This window comes from Platalea leucorodia, assembly GCF_965183815.1.
Source record: "Platalea leucorodia genome assembly, chromosome: 18".
Taxonomy (NCBI): Eukaryota; Metazoa; Chordata; class Aves; order Pelecaniformes; family Threskiornithidae; genus Platalea; species Platalea leucorodia.
In genome coordinates, this window is record NC_138840.1 from 1822193 (window position 1) to 1838650 (window position 16458).

A 16458-nucleotide genomic window follows, 5' to 3' on the forward strand; every position below is an offset into this window, starting at 1 on the left:
AAAAATTTCTTCACCGAAAGGGCTGTCAGGCCCTGGCACAGGCTGCCCAGGGAAGTGGTTGAGTCCCTATCCCTGGAGGTATTTAAAAGCCGGGCAGATGTGGTGCTGAGGGCCATGGTTTAGTGGTGGACTTGGCAGTGCTGGGTTAACGGTTGGACTTGATCTTACAGGTCTTTTCCAACCTAAATGATTCTATGATTCTGTATATAAATAAGGATTCATCTTGCTACAGTAATAGAGCAGTTAGACAAAAGTAATGTTTAAATCATTTAAAAATGAAACAGCACTCATACTGCTGGCACTAACAGTAATGCTTCAGCAAGATAGCAGCTCTGTAAGTAGTGCTTGATCAGTGCTGTCTGGCTTGATATTAAACCTCTAAGCTTTGTGGTTCCACAAAGTATGTTGTAATTCAGTTTTTCCCTCTTGAATACTTAGACCCATGAGAGTTTACTTTTTTTCACTTCTTCCACAGAGATGTAAGTAGTAGGAATGTGCAGAGGCAACACCCTGAACTTTTTTTTCCTTCCCCCCAGAGAGCCTTTTTATATTTTTGTAGTTCCTTTAACTCTGAGAATTGTAGTACTATATCTTGGCCAAATTGTGGCTATAAAACTTCTCTGTCCTCTTAACTGGCTGGAGATACAAAACTTTTTGCATCTCTATTTCAGCAGTGGCAAACTGGTAGAGCCAAAGCAGGGAGGCTGTTTTCTGCCCCTTACGAAATGGGTTTGTAGTTTTGGCTTTCAAGGCATGGCCTAACGCGTAGTTTTCTCCTGTATAAATGCTGATCTGGATAAAACTTTACATTAGCAGGCATCTCAAGTATACCTTGGGATTCGGTCAGCTGTGGCATTGTTCATTTACTCACTCCACATCTTAAAGCCATTAAGAAAAGTTTTCCTAGCATTTAGGTGTCAGCAGGATGATTGATAGTTTAGCTTGGTCCAATCATCTGTACAAAAAGGCAAGAAGTATTTACATATTGCTTCTGTTTCAGGCCAGAAACGTCTTTTTGAGCAAAAGCATACCTTGTAGAGAGAAATGAACTTGTGGAAGGCTCAAGAGGGGAGAGTCCACCACACTTGGAAGTTACAGAGGATGGCTGTTTTTTCACTACTGAAATGTGTCACTAGAGATTAGATCAGAGCCATGTACAAAGAGATATGAGGCTGAAGTCCATCCCATGATTTCTTTTTAAAGAAAAAATAAAAGAAACAAAAAACCCCCAAACAACAACTAACATTCTTTCAGAGTGAAGTAAATGATTTGCAGTTGTCCAAGGAGGCTTGTTAAGCAGTTCTGTCTGAAAGCTATATCCCTGGAGTGCAAATGAAGAGAGTTGGACTTCAGGTGTAGCTGAGACTTTTAAACTATTGAAACTGGAGAACAGACTTCAGTGATGTAGTGTTTATTGTTACAGAATAATCTCTCTTTTCTGACAACAGCTGTGGGTAGATTTTTTTGCTTGCAATACAAAGTCTGAACTGAAACTAGTTAGGATTTGAATAAAATTTTCAGGTCATGTAACTCTGTCTAACCTACATTTTTCTCCTGAGTAATGAGTCAGGAGAGATCAATTAGAGCTGTAGCTTTCTCATCTCCATGCCAGTGTGGCCCAAAACATGGTCCAACTGTAACATGAGCAGGTACTTCCACATCAGCTCTAAAATTGGCTAGCCTAGGTGACGAGCAGTGAAGGCTTGAGGATACAAATGTTAGCACAGTCTAGCTACACAAGTATGTTCCTACTTACAGAAGGCATTAGCAGGTTTGTGTCACTCATGCTGACGTCATGTCACTGTCTACACTGTTGTTAGTTGTTGTTCAAATGAAAGGTGCTGGTTCAAACTGTGCTGCTATGTCCATGCATGCCACAGTTGCCTCCTCTGCTGCCGCCTTCCTCCAGGAATGAGAAAGGAGAATGAAGCCTTCTGTCTAACCCTGAAATTGTATAGGTGTTATAAGTCCAAATTCTAATACTGTACACAGAATTCCTGGTACAGCAGAATTGCACACAACTGATGTGGTCTGTACCCACTGAAGAGCAAAGCCTCCAGGACGCTGGAGCCCAGATTGAAGAAGTTGACCTTCTGATGGAAGTGATGGAAGTGACCTTCTGATGGGCTTGTGAAACTGGTGTAATACTTCTTGACCATCATATTACTTTCTCACTTTGAGGCAGTACCCCTAAGTCTGTTTCAAAGGTACTGTTGCTTGAAAATAAGGATTCCTTGCTGGTCTAATGGTGAACTGCTGTTTGATGGAGTGGCCTCTTTTTATTGACCTCCACCTACTTTCCATGTGGCAGATGCAGATCTAGTGATTATTTAGCCACAAGGTAGATGAATTCAAGTGGCTGATATGACATAACACTTTTAATTTGGAGGATTACTTTTGTCAGATCAGCCAACTTTACTGATGAGGTGCGAGATTACGCATTACAGATGTAGTGGATATTATGGCTCACAAAAAGGAGGAGGCCTCTGCTCCATACAAATTGTGGTGATCACTGAAATCATTGCAGAGCTGATTTGAATCAGTATCCTGGAAAAGAGATAAGGTAATGTTGCTTTCTCTGCATTAGTAAATTGAGCTCAGTCAAAAGCGTGATAAATGCCAGAGCTGGCTGGAAGGACAGGAAATGTTAAGATGGACTTGCTGCAAGACACATATTTAGCCAAATCCTACAGCTAAAACTAATGTGGAGGAATCAGATGCTAGAGGTTGCTTGTTAGCCTTTATATAGGCTTCAGTACAGCATAAATATACACTTAAAATAGTTAAATTGAATACATAAACTGAGACATGCTCCTTTCTGTGACCAACTGCTGGTTTTAAGGGGCAGCAATTGCTTAATTCACTTCAGAGAAAGTCCTGTCTGGTTCAAAAAGACAGGATTGTAGTTGAAAGGTTATTTTACTGTGATGCTTGATCTACGGATGACTTGGACTCCACTTACAGTTTTTCTAGCAATGTCATTAGCGCCTTTTGGATTTTGATTGTTGTTAATAAAATGTAACTTTTTGTTGTCTGTATTTAATCATAAGCCTGCATAATGATGTTGCAAGCCAATAAATGATTTAAGGTTTAATCAGTTTTCATAGTGTACTTCTGGTGCATTATGTAATTTGATAGACCAGAACTCAGTGGTGACTAAAACATTTACTAAAGTCCTTTGAGAGGAGAGCAGGGAGTAAGAAGAGCAGAGACCCTCTGGTACAGTGTTGTTGCAGGTGAGCTTCCCTTTGTGCTGTTATGGATTCGGTTCAACAGACAAGCCCTAGCACATGTACTTGGAAATGTTCCACTCATCTGTGGGATCCTTAAATAAAATAGTTTCCTACAGAATTTTCTGGATCACATCCTTCTTGATTTGTAGAGTAGCAGTACATTGATGAAATGTTTTCTGCTAGCCCCTGGCTGACCTCTAGCACACTGTAAGCAAGCGGTGTTATCCAGTGCAATCCTGCTTGCTGCCAGCCACCCATTCCCGTTATTCTCCTCCATATCTTGCTTTATGCAGTGTCAGGGTCAACCAGCATAAGTGATCCAGATTGAAAGTATTCTGGTTGAGACAACGGAAAAGACCTGTTGACAGCTGTGAACAGCAGATGCAAGTGAGGATGCTTTTGAGACTCCATTAGTGTGGATGAGTCATACATAATGGATGAAGGTGGAGCTTTGATGCCATACTCATACTTGAGCCAGTCCTAACAATTTGCTGCTGCCAAAAAGCAGAAGATAAATTCTTGCCATATTGTGGTGGTAGCTGCACAGCTCTGCCTCGTCTGTTGTTCCGGCTCTGGACCCGTCTCACCCATAGTGAGCACATTCATCTAACCTAGCCAGAACTGTGTATAGCTTTCTAGAGATTAATGCTTGATTAGTTTATCATGTGGTCAGACAAGTACCAGCAAAGAAGTGCAACACTGGTGCTTCTGGAAGTTGTAAGCTGTTAAATCTGTTCAGCTGTAACATCGCGCTCAGTCTAGAAAGGGAAAATCTACCTCCCTTCCTTCCCGTCTTTGCTGCTCTAGCATCTGCCTGCTGGCACAGTGCTAACTCCAGCCCAGCACAAACCTCGCAGTATTCTTGCATATCTGGAGAGGTTAAGCTGTTTCATTCGCTTAGCACAACTCATCCTCTGCCTCCAAGAGAAGATTAGTAAACCATATATGTATGTGAATTAGTGCTGTTGTGTGAAGCTTCGTTTCACAGCTGAAGATGAAAGCAAACTTAGGTTTCTCTATATTATTCCTTACCAACATTGGAATATTTTGCAATGATTGTTGCTGATAATCATAAAATAATGTGTAATGCAACTTTTAAGACTGGAGGCATCTGCCATGTATGGAACTTTATCTAAGAAGTAGTGCTGCTCTGGGCAGTAGTTCTGAGCTAGCTGATTGCCTTGGTCTCCAAGGAGTCAGGCAATTCATCAATACATAAAATAATGTAATCTTTAGCATTAACACAAGTGGCATTAACTATGAACTGTAGCTAAGGATAACTTCAAAAAACTTCTCTCCAGTCTGATATGCTAGTAAAATTCCCCCCCCCCCCCCCCCCCCAAGTATTACTAGATACCTGTCTGTCTGAAGTTCTTTGTTCTCTACACTGCCTCCCATCAATTTTGAAATGGAGAATTGCCCAAATACTGAGAGTTGTCCTTTCTTGCCTTTCTGTATGTGTGAAGATTATCTGAGAAACACTTCTACATCGCCATCCTTGAGGACCCCTTCCAACAATGTACTTTAGCTTTGCAGAAAGAAGGGGTGGGATGAGAAAGAGAACAAGGCAAACACTGAAAACTTTGCTCTGCCAAAAACTCTTAGGAATACGGGATTATCCAGAGTGAAGCCCTTCTCTCACTATTCTTCCAGCTCCCAACTATGTAAATGTACTGAATAGATATACAAAATACTGATGTCTTGATAAACTATTTTTCAAGTTTGTTTTGTTTCTGTTGTGGTGATGCTAAGTTAAATTTTTTTTGTAATACTTTTTTTAATATGTATATTCTATGCCTTCCTTGTGTAAGCTTCCCTTCATACAGTTCTTCCATGTTACTCATCCTGCTGTTCGATTAAATTTTACATTTTGTCAGCGTCTTGGGGCTAAAGGACAGCTGATATTTTGGCTGTCTGCCTTTTTTTTTTTTTTCTTCTCTAGTTCTGTTTTAGGATTTAAAGTTAAAACACCTTGAATCGTATTGCTTGTATGTTAGTTTCTTGCAGGCCTATCTAGCTTCTCAGCTGTCTCCTCCTGGCTATGAAAGGCTGTTAATTGCATTTCTAGGCCTTTAAACAAAACAAACAACCCCAAACAAACATAAACCCCAAAAAACCTGTTAACAGTAAATATTGTCCATTTTTGTACAATAAATGTATCCCAGGTCAGATCCATAACAAGGCCTCGTTCCCTTTCACTTGGCTTAGGGTTCAAGAGTAGGATTGCAATAATGCAAAGGAAAAACCTTGCCAATATTCAGTGTAAGGTTTGCCTAGGTGTGTTTTTGTGATATTTTTGGTCCTAGAGGCTATGACTGACCTTGAATCTAGAAACCTATAATTTGATGCACAGAGTGGTTAACTTGGTGAAGTTCGCTCTACGAAAGGAACAGAAGAAAAACTTTTTCAAGCGATATAAAAGTTACAGATCCTATCACCCTGCTGCTTTTCTGTTTCCGTGGCACTCATTGTGATGGCAAAGCAACACAAAGTGACAGATTGCATCATTCGATGGCTGTGCTGCCTTGGTTATAAGAAATTGCTTAACAGAACAGCTCTGTGCTCCGATGGTAGGAGCAGTAAAGCTGATAACTGCTCAGCCAGTAGGCAAAGCCCTCAGCTTACCCATCCCTTATGGAGCACTTTACAAAATGTGTTTGTCCTATTGGAGGTCTCTTTGAAAGCGCTGAGTGGCAGTTACATCATTTGAATGCAGGTGTCAACATCTAAGCTCCTTGCCTAGCGTGAGAGAAGTGGCTACTTTATGATTCATCTCACCTATTTTAAATTTCTCTGTGAAAAGTTAAGGCTCTGCAAGTGGGGGGGGGGGGTTCTTGTCTAGGAAGGAAGTCTGTGCAGCTATAGATGCCTGCATTAAGCAAGATGAATCCCATTGCCGGTGTCTTTCCCCATAAAGTAACAGGATATACTGTGTTTTGATCTGATGCTTGTTTAAGAGTAAGGCACAGTAACAGTTCTCTTCAGCATCTCTGGGAGATGGAGACCTGATTGAAGTGTGCTGTTTTTTAATAACAAATTGTTGTGGCGTCAACTCTGAACAAAAGCGTGTAGACTCTGGACAAATTGTGTATATCTGCGGTGTTCTTACATTCTGCTTTCAACTCTTTGCAGGGAACTGACGCTTTTCTGGAGCAAACTGCAGAGAAGAATAGATCCTTCTTTAGATTCCTTTTTGGAGAGATGTCGTCAGTTTGGCATCATTGCCAAGACACTACAGCATTTATTTTTCTTGATAAGAGTCATACAATCTGAAGTAAGTAAGCTGCAGTCAGAATGTTTGGACACAGACAGAACTGTTTATGTGAATTTATTGTTTTCTTAATAATTCTACTGAACTGATATGAAACATAGCTTATTTCATTAATCATACTTTCTGATAAAGTGCCTAATAACTTACTAATAAAAATCTCTGAAAAATCCCTGCCATTGTAGTTTTGTGTCAGCTTGACACATGGAAGTGACCTTCAGTCAGTGTGGAATGGTTTGTTTGTTACTCTGAAAATACACTATGAGAGTGTTTTGCAAACAAAGCATAGCTGTGTTCTGATCTGATACCTGTTGAGAAGTGAGGCACAGCAACAGTTTTCTGCAGCATCTCTAAGAGATTGAGACTTAGCTGAAATGTCTCATATTTTTCCATTCTGAGAAAATACCTTTTCCTGAAAATGTGTGATACAATCACATCTGGCCTTCTACCTTCTATTCTGATGCCTATCTTAAGAAAGTTGCAGAAAGGTTCAGGAGATGCTTAACAGCAATTTTTATAAACACATAATCTCTGAGGAGTAATGGCAAGACTCTAATTGATCCATCTACCCAGGGGGCAAATACAGCATGCTCTTCATAAGCAGAGCAGAAGGGCTATGGCTCTGGTTGGTCTGGGTGGTTGCTCAGTAGGGTATTTCTGTCTTCCTTTGGTGGCTACGCTGGCTCTTGGAATTGGTTAGGCTGAAATTCCCTGTGTCTGGTCGCTACATGAGAGTAGATTTGTGGAGGGCAATTATGAATTAAGATGAATCAGGCACACTTTAATGGAGGAAAAATAAGCTAGCTGATAACAGGATTTTACCTGTTTTACTAACAGTATTACATGGATCATGGACCTTAAATTAGATATGGGATTTTCCCTTAGGAATGTCACCACTTCCAAAAGATTTCAGATATTTCTTCCTGAAAACCAGCATAGTTTTGCACATGTAGAGTAGAATTTGCCACGTGAACTTCGTTTTTATGAGTGTTTCAATTAACAGTACCCTCCCGAATTTGTTAATCTTTTTTCATTCTTATATGGACACGAGTTAATTCAGAGTTAAGGCATTAAATGGATTATGGATAAAACACAAGGTTCCTTTTTTCAGTTAAGTTTCTCTCCAGCTTCAGATTTGTTTGCCCGGGAGTCTCTTTTGCTGACTAGAGATAATCCTACGAACCAAATGAGTTATCAAGTGTGATTTGATAAGAGAAGAACAAGTATCAGAGCCCTGGTTTAGAGTCAAAGTAGAGATCAGAAAGGTTATGTGATTGTCCTTTTGACAGATCTTAGAGGAGATCCAGAACTCTAATTTGGCAAAGCTGAATTCCAGTAGTGATTGCACGGAGGAACGATTGCTCCTAGTTTCTCTAAAGTTGGCCTATTTCTACTTTTAAAACATGCGTGAATGTGCACTTTATATATAAAGCATAATACGTTGTTAACTTTATACTAGTTCTTTCTGTGTTTTCTGCTGAACCATATTAAAATTTCTTGTCCTGGGGAAATTGCTTTTTTTATTGCTGTCTAGCAAATTAACACTGTTACTGAGTTAAAGAAGTATTGCATGACTTCAATAGGTGGTGCACAGTGAGTATAAGAGCTTGCTAATTCTTTTAACTTATTCTTAGTTCTTTTGGATCTGAGCTGGTGTGGATGTGGTTGTTAGCCACATGTCATCTCTCTACACTATTCATAAATATCTTGACTGTTACTTATCTTCACTAATAAGGACTAAATAGTTACATCATGCATTCAGATACTTTATGCTGAAAAGTATGCTTTTGGAACAAGGTAACTTTGAGTATTGTCCATGTAGAATTTGGAATATATTATTTTTTTAAATCAGCATGTGAATAATGTTTGTAGGTATATTCCTGAAACTATTGAGCAGCACCTCAAAGTTGCATGAACTCCTCAGAAAATGTTTGGAAGGGAAATGCCAGTTATCTTGACCAGGAATCATTCCTGCTACTCTGCTGCTTACGCTGTTGAAGGTTATTTTGTTTCAGGGTGTGAATTTACATTAATTTCCTTATTACACAGTACCCCGTGTTCTGAATTAATATCCTGTGTGGATGCTGTGGGAGGAATGTATCTGGAAGATTTAGACAATTCTGTTTTGGACATCTGAGTTATGATTGAGAGTCACTCCATGAAGAGAGAGAGGAGTTAGAAAGATGTTTTGCAGCATCTAATGCCTAAACTAGTTCGTGTGGCTCCTCCACAGAGTGCACTAAATGTGAAGTGGCTCCCCTCGCTTGAAAAGTAGAAGAGGTTACTTAATAAACTGTAACTTTTTAGAGTACGCTCAGTGACTCGGGCACTTAACACTCAGAAGCCTGAATACATTCTGAATGGGCTGTAGTCTATTGGATGCTCTCATTGCATGTTTTTTTCACAGAACAGTTCTAGAGAGAATGTACTTATCAAAGAAAAGTAACATTTGTTTTGTGGCTGTTTGTTGTTTGTTTGTTTTTTTAAACAGGCAGAAGAAGCAGGACTTGCTGTGTCTGTTTTGTTATGTGTGAGAGCCCTTCAGATCAGATCAAACGGAAGCGATGAAATGAAGACATCAGTATGTAAAACAATTGCATGCCTTTTACCAGAAGACCTTGAAGTTAGAAGAGCTTGTCAGCTTACAGAATTTTTACTTGAGCCAACTTTGAGTGGATTTAATGTGTTGGAAGAGCTCTATATGCAACCAGATCAAAAATTTGATGAAGAAAATGCACTGGTTCCAAATTCACTCCGTTGTGAGCTGCTGTTAGCTTTAAAAGCATATTGGCCATTTGATCCTGAATTTTGGGACTGGAAGACTTTAAAGCGGCATTGCCTTAAACTGTTAGGGAAAGTAGCTTCTGATTCCGAGGATGATGCAAGTTGTAATATGTCAATCAATGAAACCGACATGTTAGAAACCTTCTTTAGTGACTATGATGAGACAAAAGAACATAAATATTATGATGGAAAAGACACAATGAACCACCCTAAAGAAAAAGCAAGAATAAAAAAACCAATTGGTTCTTCAGAAAGATACCAGAGATGGCTTCAATACAAGTTTTTTTGTGTGCTCTGCAAAAGGGAGTGTATAGAGGCTAGAATACTGCATCATTCTAAGATGCATATGGAAGATGGTGTTTATACGTGTCCGGTGTGTACAAAAAAGTTCAAAAGAAAGGAATTTTTTGTACCGCATGTAATGGAACATGTTAAAATGCCACCTAGTAGAACACACAGGCCTAAAAAGAAAATAATACTGAAAAAAGAGAGATCACCACAAAAGACAACAGCTTCCAGCAGCCCGCCCCCAGCATTTCAGGAAAAGTCACATCAGCCACAGCTGCCCGAAAATTTTGAAAATGACGCACATGAATATGTCACATTTAGCCAACTGGAAAATTGCCAGCTACAAGACAGAGACATCTATCCGTGTCCCGGAACGGATTGTTCTAGAGTATTTAAACAATTTAAATACTTAAGTGTACATCTGAAAGCTGAACATCAAAACAACGATGAGAATGCAAAACACTACTTGGATATGAAAAACAGGAGAGAGAAGTGTGCTTTCTGTCGCCGACACTTCATGACGTCCTTTCATTTGCGGGAGCACGAACGTGTGCACTGTGGACCTCAACCGTATATGTGTGTCTCAATGGATTGTTATGCTAGATTTGGGTCAGTTAATGAGCTTCTCAATCACAAACAAACACATGATGATCTTCGTTATAAATGTGAGCTGAATGGCTGTAATATTGTTTTCAGTGACTTAGGGCAGCTTTACCATCACGAGGCACAGCACTTCAGAGATGCATCATACACCTGCAACTACTTTGGTTGCAAAAAGTTTTATTATTCAAAAACTGAATTTCAGAATCACCTTGCAGCACATAATATTGAAGTGTCGAATGGGGAAGTGAAGCAAACACTAAAACTTGAAGAGTCGGTTTCAAAAGACAAATGCAGTTATCTTCCAGAGTCTCAGCTGCTTGAACAATCTGAAAATTCCAGTCTGAATGATAACTTGGATCCCTCAGGCTCTCAGGAAATTCCACAGATTAAGGAAGAAGCTCTCTCTGACAGTGAAGATCTAGACAGTGAAAGTAATTGCAGTCTTCAATGTGGGGACCACAGCACAGATGCTGCAGTAAACCAAGGCCAGGTGTCTCCTCTACTGATTGAAACAATGGCTCACAATCAACCAGTTCCAGGTTTTCTCATGTCCCAGGAAGGAGTCTTCCATCCAGCAGATGTGAAACAACAGTGTTCCAATGTGGCGGTTTGCTTTGATGAAAAAAAACTTTCCTGTGGTTTTGAAGGCTGCTGTTCCACACACAAAAATTCCAGAAGTATGCAAAAACACCTTCGCAGGGCTCATCCATATAACTTTAAAGGTAAAAAAAATATGGAGATGAAAACTAAAGACTTTCTCAATCTGTTAAGTGATGCTCAGGACAGTAAATCCCCTACAGACATTAATACAGAATTAGGTCATAATTCAGATACAAATGCTGACTCTCCAGAAAGCTTGTATTGTACTATAGATGCTAAAGGAAGCAATGGCCTGAAGGAAGAAGCTTGTCCTTCTTCCCCAGAAACATCTTTTTATGACAGTTCTAAAGAATCAAATATTGAAGATAACATGTTGGAACTAATGTTAGGCTTGAAACATCTAAGCTTAAAAAATTCTAACATTCAGAATTCTTCAAGACACAAGCCTTTTTTGGGCTCTTTACAGTCCTATTCATCTAGGGATGCTAAGTGCCCTGAGTCAGTAGATGAAACTACCTCAAAATTTCAGCTTCAGGAGCAACAAGATAATTTACCCAGCCAGTACCTTACTCAACTGGCAGCTAAACCATTTTTCTGTGAATGTCAAGGATGTACGTGTGAGTTTGTGACCAGAGAAGCTCTCTTAATGCATTATGTCAAAAAGCATAACTATTCAAAGGAAATGGTTCTTCAGTTAAATATGTTCCAGCATCGGTACTCACCGTTTAAGTGTCATATTTGCCAAAGATCATTTACAAGAAAAACACACCTTAGAATTCACTATAGAAACAAACATCAAATTGGCTGCGAGAGGGTAGCTCACAAGGTATGTTCTAATGAAAAATTTGATCACGTAGGTTTATGTACAGATAACATGCATAAAAACAGCACTGTTCCAACACCTGTCTGTGCAACCAAGGTTGAATTTGTTGAACATTCAGACCACTCTGAACAGTTGTGTCATCCTAAAAAGGAAGACTGTAGTTCCGAGACGGATTTGGAGTCCAGTGAAGAGACAGACAATAACGTAACAAGAAAAACATCTAACATAGCTTCTCTGGACAGTCATAGGGAAGAACTGGAAGCAAGGCAGGGAAGAGGAAGCAAAAGAACAGTTGCTAAAGGAAACTTATGTTATATATTGCATAAGTACCACAAACCATTTCATTGTATACATAAAAGTTGCAACTCGGCATTTACCAACCAGAAAGGTTTGATTCGCCATTATAGAACCGTTCACCAGTATAATAAGGAACAGCTCTGCTTAGAAAAAGACAAAGCAAGAACAAAAAGGGAACTTGTCAAATGTAAAAAAATATTTGCATGCAAACACAAAGACTGTGGTAAGCGTTTTTTATGTTCTAAAGCTCTTGCTAAGCATTGTAGTGACTTCCACAATGAACACTTAGAGGATCAAAAACTGCTTTCTGAAGCTGAATCTGCAAGATTTGCTTGTAACCAACCCCACTGCCCTGCTGTATTTTATACCTTTAATAAGCTTAAACAGCACCTAATAGAAGAACATGCCAATGAAGAAAAATTAAACAAAGATTTTGAAATCCATTGTGACCTTAATGGCTGTAATAGAATTTTCACAAATTACAGTCACTACTCTCAACATGTATATTTCCGACATAGTGAATATTATGATAGTCTCTTTGGAAATCAGAAAGAGGAGGAAGATAATCAAGATAAAGATAAAAATGAACAAAGTTACTTGAAGGACAGTTTTGACATAAGCAAGCAGAATGGGAAGCAGTTAAAAGAAAAATCTAAAAGAATTAGCAGAAGTAGAGAAAAGCATTTGATGAATTTCAAAACAAAAGAGGAAGCCCTACAAATGTGTGAAGAGAAGTCTAACCAGACCCAGTACCCTTGCATGGTTCAGGGATGTTTGTCTGTTGTCAAATTGGAAAGCAGTATTGTGAGGCACTATAAGCGCACCCATCAGATGACCAATATGTATATAGAGCAACGGATTCAGAAACTTGTTGTTTGTGTTAAATGTGGCATCATGATTGAAAAGCAGTCCTGCTCTGAAACAGCTTTAGACTTGGATAAAAAAGGTGTAAAAGTTAAAGAGGACAAATCAGCTAATCCTGAGTACGTGCAGGAAAGTGAAAAACCTCTTGTTGCAAATACTGACTGTGAGCGTCAAGATGTAAGCAATGAAGACCAAAAAAGATGTCCGTCGAGTAGTGTGAGTTTTGATGCGAGTGCCTTTATGTATTCAGGCACTTTAAAATATAACCACAGTTCAAAGAACACCTCTTTTGAAGAGCATAACATTAGGGAGACAGTTACGTGTAAAACTGAAGATTTTTCTGAAAATAGCGAAAGAGAGAATAGCTCTTATTTCTCCAGTTTACAATTAGAGTTGCCAAGAGAGAAGGACCCAGAAGGATGTCAACATAGTGCAGTTAATCAAAATGCAAAAAGAAATGTACTTTGTGCTACAAAAGACAAATTTCAGAAGCCTCCAGTGTCCAAACCATTTGATTTAAAGACATATAAACCAATGGGATTTGAGTCTTCGTTTTTAAAATTTATTCAGGAAAGTGAGGGAAAAGAGGACGACGATGATGATGATTTTGATGAGGTGGTAGAATGGGAGTCTCCTGAGCAGTTGCCAGCAGATAAAACCTTGCAAAAAGAGGGAGACGGTCAAGGGGATACACCAGTAAACAACTTTGTAAATGACAAAAACGTAGTCATAACCCAAAATAATCATGGGCAGCTATCAGAAATCCAGCCCTTGTTGTCAGAATCGTCATCTGCCCCTTCTTTAGAAAATTTGAGGGCGATCTTGGACAAGGCACTAACGGACTGTGGAGACCTTGCCTTAAAACAGCTTCATTACTTAAGACCAGTAGTTGTTCTTGAAAGATCCAAGTTTTCCACACCCCTCATAGACTTATTTCCAACAAAAAAGGCAGATGAGCTTTGTGTAGGAAGTACGTAAGTAGTTTTGCTTAGAGCAGATTGCCTCCACTACTGCTATATGGGGAGAACTTCAAATTAGAACAGTAATTGTTACAGTACACACTGTTTAGGTTAGTTTAGACTGTTTAATTCCATGAATGTATAATATCTGTCAAAAGTATTGGCCAAGTTAATTTAGCTCCCCATTTTTTTCAATGGACTATGCTGATTTTGGTGCTATTTAACACATCAGAATGCTGGGGGCTTCCTCTTGAAGAGTAAATGTGCATGATTGTATATGGAACAAATACTAGGGTACCAGGGTTTGGGGGGCGATGGAGTTATTACTTGACTTGAATGTGCACCCTAGGGTGCTTTGTGTAACATATTGTACACTACAGCATCTTATATTTTTTGAGTTATGAGTTTCAATAAATTACAGTTTTTCACCCATTTGTTTACTGTACAGTAAATCTTTAATGTCGTTTACTTGTAATTGAATTTGGGACCATTCTGAGTGCATTGGACAATGTTGCTTAAGTTTTATGCATTTGTAGATAATTTATCAGACTGATGAAATGGTATAGATACAGAAAAGTAAAGTTACATTTTATTTTATAATATTCTCTGTGCTTTTTTCAGACTTGAAAGAATTATAATTAGTACAGGCAGAAAGCACTTGCCACTTAGAGATGAGAAAGTCCTAGTTACCTTTGCCTTTAAAGGAAGAAGATGCTTCTGAGAGTGTATGGTACAACATAAGTGTTTGAAGAGCGTTGCCAGACTTCCAAGAGAGTTGTGTCACATGAAAGTATTAGTGCACATTTTGCGTTCCCTGGTTAGCATTCTCAATAATGAATAAAACCTGGCTGGAAGTTTCACCAGAAGAGTAATCTAATACTTTAAGATCTGTTTCTTGTTCTTCCGTGTCTCCTTTCTTGCCGTACTTCTGGATACGCTGCGGGGCCTAGAATCTCTTTCCCCGGTGAGTGGTATTTCCCGATCTCCGTGAGGATGCTAATGAGCAAGCAGCAATCACAGCTTCTTATTGATTGAGGGCTTGGGTTTTGTTGGAGTCTTTCGGGTTTTATACTGTGATCTGAAAAGTAGCAGTGGAAAGGAAATGGAGAAAACTTTGGGAAATGTTTAAAACAGACCATGAATATTGGCTGGGTGCAGGAATGAAGAAGGCTTTCTAAAAAACTATCTGGAGAACTGTGTTATGACCAAAACTAGGCAGAAATGGCATCTTCATACTACACTTACAAAAGTTACTTGGGCATCCTTAAAATGAAAGTTAGATTAAAAGTCATACACCAAGCAGGAGAAGCGTAGTTTATTGCACATCTTTTCCTGTCATTTCCTTTCTTTAAACTATAAGCTTCTTACAATGAAAGGAATACTGGTGTATGAATCTTCTGACTAGCTTTTAAAAATGGAAGTAAATTAGGGTCAAAAGGTTAAATACTGCAACAAGGTCAGACACCTGAAGTAGCTAAAGTGTGTACCAAAGTGGTTTTTGTCTCTTTAAAAAAAAAAAAATTCTACCTTTTAATGTCAAGTTTGTGTCATATTGAAACATACTTGAATCTTCAGGATCTCAAAAAAGGAAAAGAGATTAACTGCAAACTTAATAAACATGTGATGACTGCATCAGGTAATGTGCCTAGAGAGATGCCAGTACACCACTGGGTTTTTGAGTGTCCCACAAAGCAATCGGTCCCCTTCAATGCCTAGAAAAGAAAACTGGTCAGCATGAATAGTAAATTCATTGAGGCTTTGAGTCTTCAGTTTCGGGTCAAGCAACTGTATTTCCACTAGATAACCAGAGCTTCAAATATGACAGTATTAAAGAATTCAAGCATTTAAAATACTTTGAATGAGAGAAATTAGATGAGAATGCAGGAATGCAATGAGACAGAAGATACGTATATATGCCACAGACCTGAGGAGTGGTGAGACAAAGGCAGCGTGCAAGCTTTTGCTTTGTGTAGTCCTAAAAATGTACCAAATCTTTTAAAAAGTAGTTTTGATGTCATTGATTGCTTCCTACAACTTTAAAATGCTGTGAGTACAGATAGGAAAATGGAAATTATTAAATGCAAGACTGATACTTAATGTGGTGAGTAATTAGCTGAGTCATAAGAGATCAGTAAAGAACTTTCTACATGGGGAACAGCAAAGAGAAATAGATTCCACCAAAGCAAGTATCTGCAGACTTAAAAAGTAGGAGACAATTTTGCGATGACTCCTTAGGCAGCTGAGTCCTCTTTGAAGGAAAGAAAATTGTATGTTGCTCAGAGAATTGCATCCTGGTGGTGCTGATGGACACTTCCACCCGTGAGCACGCACTGGTGGAAATGTGCTCTGTGCAAGGACCTGAACTTGGCTTGAGTGACCTGAGGACAACTCTCTTTTCATAAGAAATTTGAAAGGTAGCACCTCCATGTTTACACAAGCCAGAAACCAGAAGAAAAATTAAAAATGGCATTTATTTTCCAGGTGCTGCTTTATGATGCAGATAGAGCTTTTGGTAAATGGGATATTTAAAAGGTAGTATGTTGCAAATAATGTAATCCTACAGATATTTTTTTTAATAGTAGTTTTGGAATAGTTACAATGTCTTTGCAAACCTGAAGGCATTTAGACACAGGCTTTTTGCTTTCCATTTTCATTGGGTTAGTTGCTTAGCTGATGGGTGGAAATTTGTTTAACTGGGGTAACAGTTCAGTGTGGTCTTTTTACCTATATAGACAAGAA

At 38.9% G+C, this 16458-nt stretch overlaps 1 protein-coding gene across 4 annotated transcripts in view; it reads left to right on the forward strand.

Moving 5' to 3' along the window:
- RLF (RLF zinc finger) overlaps positions 1–14890 on the forward strand; it is a gene marked incomplete at its 5' end in the record, with an annotated part of 53128 nt that extends 38238 nt beyond the window's left edge. Inside the window, 3 exons of one of the 4 annotated variants that reach the window (XM_082329557.1) lie at positions 1026–2563; positions 6366–6507; positions 8993–14890. In XM_082329557.1, coding sequence (XP_082185683.1) covers positions 9071–13738 — 4668 coding nt within the window. In that variant the 3' untranslated portion in view covers positions 13739–14890. Of the gene's footprint in view, positions 1–1025; positions 2564–6365; positions 6508–8992 lie in introns of those variants that run through there. The other 3 variants (XM_082329558.1, XM_082329555.1, XM_082329556.1) reach the window with 3 other exon arrangements.
- Positions 14891–16458: the final 1568 nt, after the last annotated feature.